At 39.6% G+C, this 9,693-nt stretch overlaps 1 protein-coding gene across 3 annotated transcripts; it reads left to right on the top strand.

Moving 5' to 3' along the window:
- The first annotated feature begins 1,273 nt into the window (after positions 1 to 1,273).
- LOC108672320 lies at positions 1,274 to 6,126 on the top strand. Of its 3 annotated transcripts, XR_001930885.2 has the most exons (5): positions 1,274 to 2,563; positions 2,958 to 3,222; positions 3,801 to 3,907; positions 4,822 to 4,922; positions 5,657 to 6,126. XR_001930885.2 is itself a non-coding variant. In XM_018159961.2 (3 exons), exons 1-3 carry the CDS (start codon positions 3,096 to 3,098, stop codon positions 5,669 to 5,671), a joined length of 249 nt encoding a protein of 82 aa, XP_018015450.1. In that variant the 5' UTR covers positions 2,587 to 3,095; the 3' UTR covers positions 5,672 to 6,126. The 3 variants fall into 3 exon arrangements, 1 of the variants encoding a protein (XP_018015450.1); XR_001930886.2 differs by lacking the exon at positions 4,822 to 4,922; XM_018159961.2 differs by lacking the exons at positions 1,274 to 2,563; positions 4,822 to 4,922 and having other exon boundaries at positions 2,587 to 3,222.
- Positions 6,127 to 9,693: the final 3,567 nt, after the last annotated feature.

Below are 9,693 nucleotides of genomic sequence, written 5' to 3'. Positions count from 1 at the left end.
ATTTGTTGCTACTTGCAAGTTCTGTTACACTGGAAAAGATGTTAAATACTTCCATACGAGCAAATGTAATTTAGTTAGGCATTTGAGATGCCGTCACTATGATGCCTATTGTACTTATATCAATAAATATTTTAAAAAGATTTCCTCAAGAACTTCACTTTTTTCTGGCAAAGCTCACAGAATCAAAAAGCTCACAAAATCGCAATTATATCCTGATGAAGCTCCATGTACCTCTTCATCAAACACTAATGATGCTGCCCCCTCTGCTACTCAGCCACTTTCACCACAGGTTACATCTTCTGATTCACAAATTTCTACCAAGCCTGGCAAATCTTCAGAGCAAATTCTTATGTGTGAATCTCAGTGTTCATGCTGCTCAGAACTTTTACTTGCCAAAAATTCCTATGAAGAAAATGTCAAAATTGCAATAAAGAGATGTAAGCATGCAAATGATGATTGCTGCTGCAAGAATATGTTCAAAAATAGTTTTGTAACAACCAAAGAAGACAAACCAGACTCTCCACCAACCTCTAGTAAAAAGACTGATTGTTCCAATTTTTTCTCTTGGTATGACAGTGAACTAGATGAAGATGTTCATTTCTGTAGGGTTTGCTGCAAGTGCCAAATTCCTAGCAAAGGTCGTGTTAGACCTGGAGAATCATGGACAGTTGGAATCACATTCAAAGACACCAGTAGCGAAAAGCAAGCAAAGAAAGTGCACCTGCAGAGTCGCCAGCACAAAGAAGCAATTGCTTTCAGAAATTGTGGAGATACACTTCAGAGTGAATTTGGTCGGCCTACTGCAAAAGAGCGGCAAAATGCAACAAAGAACACAATGATTGCTGGGATATTTATTGCTTCTCATTGCTTGCCATACAGTTTATATACAGCTTTGTGTACTCTCCTTGCTATCATCTGCCCGTCTCATTTAAGCCATCCTTTGGGCAATCGATATCAGACATACTCGGGCTTTAAAGACGTGATGTTGGCAAATTATGCAGCTTGTGCTACTACAATGAGAAACTACTTCTCCACGACTTTCTCAGCAACGAAATGTAAAAGGAAATTCAGTATCTTTTGTGACCAAGGCACTGCTGCCAAGGATGTCTCACGCCAAGCTATTGTTGCCACATATGTTGCTGAGAATGGCCTGCCTAAGGAAGCTCTTTTAGATTTGTCAAAGATGAGGCAAGGAGATGTGCTGACAACTGCAAATCATATAAAACAAACCATTGCATCATTCATGGACCCATCATCAGTTGCTTTTCATTTTCACTTCATCAGGAGTTTGATATTATTGAAGAAAACTTGACAGCATTAATAAAACTGTTTGATTTGTTGAATGTGCAATTTGAGTCATGTGGCAGTGAGTGCATGGGAGTTCATGAGTGCACTTGTTTGAAAGAAGACTATGTCAAATTCATGGATGATTTCCAAAGTGAATGGGAGGCTGCACCTGACAACAAACTGATCAGGATTGGAAGCGCAACAGCACAGTCCTATACCCATGCATTTGCTCATTACATCAGCACCAACAACAGCACACCAACGTATCCAGTGAACATCATACGGTGCCTTGAAGTCATCCAGCTCATGAAGCCGACTCTAGCGGCCACAGAAAGAGTGATGTCACACGTGGAGATTGCTGTGAGAAATAGATTTGAATCCAAGTATTACATGAATGAAACAAAACTTGATGAAGATGCTGTCTTTGATAACATTCAGAATGAAGTGTTTCTCAGATGCAACACAAACATTGTACAGCATGATGCAGAACTGGCAAAAACAATATTTCTCGCCAAACACAAAAGAATCGCTTATCAAAAACAAGAAATCTACTGCAAAAAGTCAAGCAATAAAGAATTATATGAGCAAACTTGGCATTAATGTTGCTAAAAAATTCTCCCAGAAACGACAAAATGTACCTGATCAAAAACAGGCTGACTGCAAGAGAAGAAAAATGAACTGTTGCCCTTCAGATGTACTGGAGAATATAAAAAATTCTGCTCCAATCAATTCAGTACCAGCTCTTTCAGAGTCAGATAAAAGCTCGGAAGTGAATGCAGAAATTGCACTACCTGCAGACATTGCACAACCGGCAGACATTGCACAACCGTCAGACATTGCACAACCTGCAGACATTGCACAATCTGCAGACATTGCACAACCAGCAGACATTGCACAACCTGTAGACATTGCACAACCTACTAAAATTGCACAACCTGCAGAAATTGCACAACCTGTAAAAATTGCACAACCGGCAGGCATTGCACAACCTGCATACATTGAACAACCTTTAGTCATTGCACAGCCTTCAGTAATCAAATCAAATCTATCAGGATCAGTAAACAAACTTGCTGATACGAGAAGCTTGGATACATTTGAGCAACCAGTTGAAAGCCGACCTGATCCTACGTTCCATGTGAATGTAGAAAATGACAATACAAAAGTTGCCAAGAAAGTTGAGATTTACTGCATTTGTGAAATGAGGCATGATGAAACAAATCAAATTAAATTTTACAAATGGATTGGATGTGCTAATGCTCAGATGTGTGAATCATACATTGAAAGAATATCAACCTGCAGACATTGCACAACCAGCAGACATTGCACAACCTGTAGACATTGCACAACCTGCAGACATTGCACAACCTGCAGACATTGCACAACCTGCAGACATTGCACAACCTGCAGACATTGCACAACCTGCAGTAATCAAATCAAATCTATCAGGATCAGTAAACAAACTAGCTGATACGAGAAGCTTGGATAAATTTGAGCAACCAGTTGAAAGCCGACCTGATCCTACGTTCCATGTGAGTGTAGGAAATGACAATGCAAAAGTTGCCAAGAAAGTTGAGATTTACTGCATTTGTGAAATGACGCACGATGAAACAAGTCAAATTAAATTTTACAAATGGATTGGATGTGCTAATGCTCAGATGTGTGAATCATACATTGAAAGAATAACTGCAAAAAATTGTGAAGGAGGAGACTGGTTCCACTTGGAGTGTTTGAAACTTGACAAAATTTCAAATGGAGAATGATATTGTCCAAAGTGTAGTGAAAAGCACACTACTATCTTGAGACAGAACATGATTAAGTTTAATATTAAAGAATGCAGCATTGTTCTTCAACGATGCCCTGAAGATGCAGACGGGAGTGTCTGGTGTGCTGAGCAGAGCCTCCCTCAAGTGTCTGCTGGTGAAGTGAAGTCTGAAGGTGAGTCTAGCCTGCACTCCCAGCTTGAACTGAGCGATCATAAAATCTTTGATGTGGTTGACCTTTTATTTGGTTAATCAAGATTAAATTTGAAGAAAAATGTTCACTAATTTATTAACAAAAGATGTTCAAGCCCAGAAGTTTGTTAAATGTGAAACATATATTAAATTTCAAGAGCATAAGAAGTTTATGTGTAATAATATGTTTCTGCATAATATATCATCATTAAGTCATTGAAAGTTTCCAGTTGTTGCCACTCTATTGAGGTAGGGAAAGAACCAAATTAAATTTGTGTATATACATGCATCATATAAAATATGATTACTAATAATTGTACATTTCCTCAAATAGTTAGTAATTTATTGTGATCTTCCAGAGCTTTGCTTCTATAAATGTTATTTTTCTAGCTTTTCTGATTCAAGTTGAATCCCTAAATAGAGCTGGAAATCTGCTCTACACTGTGTGTAAATTCTGTCTAATTCAATAACTTATCAGTGAATGTTTGGTCTAATTCAATTAACAATCAGTGAATATTTGATCTAATTAAAAAACCAACTATTGGATTCTCTCTTGTGCAGCATTGGAATTCGGGGCTCCGTCTTCAGTTGCCAATGTTGCAGTCAAGAAGATCGAGGAGTGTGATATAGAGGAAGTGAATGTTAAGGAGGAACCAATTACTGAAGAGGTACATATTAATGAGGAGTGTGATATAGAGGAAGTTTTCATTAAATGTAAAACATATATTAAATTTCAAGAGCATAAAATTTTATGTGTAATAATATGTTTCTGTATAATATATCATCATTAAGGCAATGAAAATTCCAGTTGTTGCCACTTTATTGAGGTAGGAGAAGAACCAAATTAAATTTGAGTACATACATGCATCATGTTAAATATGATAGCTAATAATTTCTATACCTACATTTCCTCAAATAGTTAGTAATTTATTCTGATCTTCCAAAGCTTTGCTTCTATAAATTTTATTTTCTAGCTTTTCTGATTCAAGTTGAATCCCTGAATAGAGCTGGAAATCTGCTCCACACTGTGTGTAAATTCTGTCTTAATTCAATAACTAATCAGTGAATGTTTGGTCTAATTCAATAAACAATCAGTGATTATTTGGTCTAATTCATTAAACAATCAGTGAATATTTGATCTAATTCAATAATCAATTAGTGAATACTCTCATGTGCAGTAGTGGAATTTGGGGCTCCATCTTCAGTCGCCAATGTTGCAGTCAAGAAGAAGGAGGAGTGCCTTATAGAGGAAGTATATGTCAAGGAGGAACTGATTACTGAAGAGGTACACATTATTTATTTGTACACCTGCATTTACTTATCGTAAATTGCCCTAAGTTTCAGAATTTACCTATTTTTTTCGAACATGACTGCAAAAATCTATCGTTGATTAATTATCCATTTCAATTTGTCTTCAATCAGTTATTAGTTGTAATTTTATGGAATTGGAATAAAAATATCTTCTAACTCAAGATCTGACTTTTAAGCCCACTAAATCTAACTTGTATGCATTAACCTGTCCTGAAATGATTAAGCTGCAGGCATTTTTCTTCATGAAACTAACCTGCCTCTGCACCTACAGAGCAGCAGCGGCAAGTCGTCCACTGCTGAGGGAGCTGCAGTGGCCCCCTGGTGGCAGCATCAATGTCTTTGAATCCTACAGCCCAACAGACGACCTAACGGGTAACAAAAAATCCTAACAATCAGCTAACTGGGGTCCAGCAAAAGTAACTTGAGGTGCTTGTGATGTATATAACTTTAGCATTCTTTTAGGGTAACTACAGTGTGCTTACAAGGAAACTTGGAGGCTATCTAAAATCATTTTTTTGGGGGATTCTGTTTGCAGCAATGTCAAACATATAGGGGACTTGCTATTATAAATAACTTTGTGTTCATAACTTCTTCAATCAATCACTGACTGACTTACAAGTTAAACCATCCTATCACAGACAAGAAATTGGTCGCCAGAAAGCACGGATCTTAGTCAATTAATGATCCTGAGGAGGTCAGTGTCAGGATGTAGGAATAAAACAAACATTGCTTTGAACAATGATCTTCACCTCTCTACAACCATCCTGAAATGGACTGGAACTTCCGAAAACTCATCAATAAAAACAGTTGGCACTTTTCAAACCAGGCTGGACCAGTCAAAAATTGGTAAACCCTTTGAATGCCTGAGGCACTTTATCAATATATTTGAATGATGTTTTATGAGATGAATGATTAGGTAATGCTTAACATAGTAGTTAGGTCATCCCACAAAACTTGTACATCGGATCTGGAGTTTGCAAAGACAGCATGCAAATTGGGCTCCTCACAAAAATAGCTATGAATGTCAGGCTAGTTAAACATGTAATTTAGTTTAGTTTCAATAATTATTCTTTATATTATCTTGATGCATTTATTCCACATTACAGCTGCAGGTGGAGTGACCACATTCTGGGCGTCAAACCCTGGACTCTGAACACCAGCGTCAGCTCTCCTTCAGCAGACCTGATCTGAAGTGTCTGCGTCGCCTGCCGAGTGCCACCATCGCCTGCCAAGTGTCTGCGTCGCCTGCCAAGTGTCTGCATCGCCTGCCTAGTATCACAGTCCCGTTGTCAACAAATACAATAATAGGCTATTCGAATCTATGACTCGAAGTTTTGTTTATTTATTTCGAAGTTATTGCCATTTGTTTCTTCAGAATAACTGCAATTCTGGTGGGCCCCGTTTGGTACTGTCTGGCGCGCGGAGGGGACTGCGTAATTATTTGTTTGCATCTTATCTCTTTTATAGTGTTTTTTTCATTCATTACTACTTCATATTGTACACTATTGGAATCTTTGCTAGCCATATGAATTATATTTATGTGTAAGGACGATTAAAAGTTGATTATGAAGAACTAGCTTTCCTATACTCTTCTTGCCCTCACCCCTCCTCAAGAGCTACCTGAAGAACTGAAGCTACAGCTCCAGCCCCCTCATTCATTTAATGTATGGGACCAACATTAAAATGTATCATGGCTACGTCTCAAGATCATGCATAGCACACAAAGTCCACACGTGTATACGAGATCATATTCACGTGTATGTAAGCACGTGAACAGGCACGATATAAAAATAGGTCTACGCATTACTTAGTCATACGTAAGTTAAATCCCTGAGTTAACAAATAATATCACTTGAATGAGAGTCCATCTTTCCGTCATAAAACAAATGTAGTCAACCATTAACTAGTCACTAATCTAAACACTAGGTTATCATAAATAGAACGTGTAGCTGAACCGGTACTCATAGAAACAAAAAAGTATATATCACGAAATATGTATCCCGTAATACACGGAATAATGTGTAATTCCTCTAGCTCCCCGTGCGATGCTTGATAGAAGGATGTTTGGACCAGCGGAATTAAGCAATGCCGATGTCGACGCTACACTGTGAGAAAAATTACCGTTAACGGTATTACCGGCGTTTCAGTGGTCGGTCGGCACGTGAAAAGAAACGCCGTGTCACCGCTTTTATTTTAATTTAACACTAGAAAACCGTAAAACATCTGATATAAACGACGATACTGTTTATTTTACAACGGCGACCGGCCACTAGAACGCCAGTGGGACTGTTTTTTCTAACAGTGTAGCTCCTACGTTATCTTGTCAAGCAGTTTTTAATTAGGGCATGTTCAGGCTGCGTAGCGTCTAGACTCTAGAGTCTAGAGCCATGCGATTACATCGTTGGCGCTCCAAGTATGAACGCGTTCAAGAACAGACTAGCTATGGAAAAATATATGTTCGGACCTGAAATGCCGAGCACCATATCGAACCCGGTGGAAGTCGAATAGCTATTTCAAACTATCGTCAGTCCTGAAAAGATCCGTTCGAAGGACCTGTTTTTAGATCTATGAACAAGTTACGAAAAGTATAATAAGTCGGCGACAGGCCACATCAGGCCTACAGTTTAGCGCCGACATCACTATGTTATGTTATGTCGAATTCAAAGCCTCAGAGGGTTCCTCAGTTATACTGGTTTGTAGAACCTTATGAATATCGTAAACTAAAAAAAACAGCGTTGGAACACATCCATGCGACAACATTTCTTCTCGCTTAATAAAGCAAGCCTCCGACCGCCAGCCGTGCGGTTGCCGTAGTCTCCCTTATTCGTGTGCTGAAATACGCCCGTTGCTGAGACGCCAGCTGCCGGTTGTTGTTGTTGTAATTGCCCATCCTAGTAGTGGTAACTAGGGAGGGGAGGGGGGTGATAGGTCAGTTTTTCCGGGCACTTGGTGCCACTGGTAGTTCTAGAACGGTACGACCGTCACTGGCTCGCTGACCCGCCAGAACCATTGTATCGCATTACGGTACGCACACAGTGAAAGCAGGTTGCCAGCGTGCGTTACCTGCTCAGGCTGGCGCCTGAAACCATAGAACACAGAAGCCTATTCGTACAGGTTTTCACTGTGAACACTTACATTATTATCCTATGTTCATTCTTGTGGCAGGTTGGAGCAGGTTGCCCGCGCGGGCAAACCTGCTTTCACTGTGTCGTGTGCGTACCCTAACACAACATCCTGGGCAAGCCAGGTACTCATTTATCAACCAGAGTTAGATGAATGGCTGAGCTTCTCTGAAAAACTTGTCCTCAGTGGGACTCGAACCCGGGAGCTGGGTGCGAGAGACCGAGTCTCTCACCACTGCACCACCACAGCTCAACAGCTGCAGTCTCTCACCACAGCTGCCGGTCTTCGCTCGTGCCTCGTCATCCTGAGCAAACATTGCATCCTGCCAATGCTTCCGGACGGATAAATGCTTGATAATTTTGATCTCCCTGGCTTACTACTCACGTCTGAACTTCAGCCAATTTATTATCAATCTATCAGGAATTGAGAAGTTCTAAACTAGTAAATTTATGTCTAATCTTTGTGGTCATTGCTATAATTGTACATTTGCCGTATCTATAAGCTATGCTCGACATTTTGCCTCGAAACAGCTCACCGTATCCTAGATTTTACTTAGTGAAAGCGATATAAAAACGGTCGGTAAATATGCAACAATTACGACTTACGTATCAGTTTAATAATATAATTTCCATACACAGTGACCCACTCGCCACCGATTCGGAACTACTGAACACCACCGTTAAATTCTCGGTCTGGATTTCCGGTTGTAGCCAACACTGAAGTATTCTCAACCGCACGATCGCCCTCATAACGGCCAACTACGTCTGATTTTTTCGGCTTACGCGTTTGAGTTACTGAGACTGCGATAGCGTCTTACAAACGAGCTATATATTTTAAAGGAAACATTCTAGTAGCTATCCTACTTAGCTGAGTTTGGAGACTGAACCAAACATTGTGTTACAGTTATGTAAAGGGGTATGACGACTTGAGTTTCTTGATAAAATAACACACTAGGTCAGTGTTATTTTATAAGATGTTTAGCTAGCTTATAAATAAACATACCTAAATTACGATTGATAATTATATCTCGTGCTTAATGGAATGACATGGATAATAATATTGTTTGAGTTGATGAGTAACAGTGCTGGATTAATAACCATCTCGCTCACTTATGTAACAATATCAAGTTTGAGGGACCAATTTTCCCGCGATATTACTACAATTGATGCTTCAATACATAAAATGATTCATTATGAGTCTGAATTGCGTAGCCATGATACAGAATGTAGTTGACGGCCATGCAGTGTGTGGAACGTTGAGCAAAAATAGTTTAGACTTTGATGCAATCGTTTTCTGAAGCAATAAATTGAACCGTAGTGATCAGTGGTTGCGGATATGAAACAAATCATGACTGTGAGTGTAAGTGTATGGCATTATAAAGATTGTATGAATTTTTGAGCCTATAATGCTGTCTTCTGACGGTTGAGGGTGATGAGTCTAAGGAAAGAGGTCGGTCAAATGTGATGCAAATCCGGGCATATTGTCGCGTTTGCACCTCAGAATGTGCGAATTCACAGTGATGTGTTTTCAAAATTGATTAACTTTTGAATATTAAAAATGAACAAATTTCAATTGTTCACTACTTGAGTGTTCATTTTCTAGTGTCCAACACTTAAAAATTGGACTCGCACCAAAGCAAATCCCTGAAATCCTCGTAGCTGTTTCGTGCTTCGTCAATAGCATAAATTCGATTTTGTGAGCAATTTGTATAATTATTAGTGGGCCACATTCTGGACGTCGAGGGGAGGTTATTGGCAACTCACGCAACCATCAACAAGTAATGGTGGGCTTATTTCTTTCTCCTTGGAGCGGTGATATGACTAGCTGGACAAATTGTCCCAGCATCTCAATAACTTGCTTATTAATAATCTTTTCATCGCGCACCAAATTGCTTCACGCGGGACGATGGCCGGGACAACAACGGCGCTGTCAGGACGAGCTCCCCCCGCTGCCCCCGAGCTGAATATTATTCAGGGGAGTGGCTGACGCTGGGCAGCAACTCTGGGTTACATAATATTGA

Source organism: Hyalella azteca, unplaced genomic scaffold, assembly GCF_000764305.2.
Source record: "Hyalella azteca isolate HAZT.00-mixed unplaced genomic scaffold, Hazt_2.0.2 contig16004, whole genome shotgun sequence".
Lineage (NCBI taxonomy): Eukaryota > Metazoa > Arthropoda > Malacostraca > Amphipoda > Hyalellidae > Hyalella > Hyalella azteca.
Note: the sequence above shows the minus strand (reverse complement) of the source record. Positions and strands in the feature narration are given on the sequence as shown.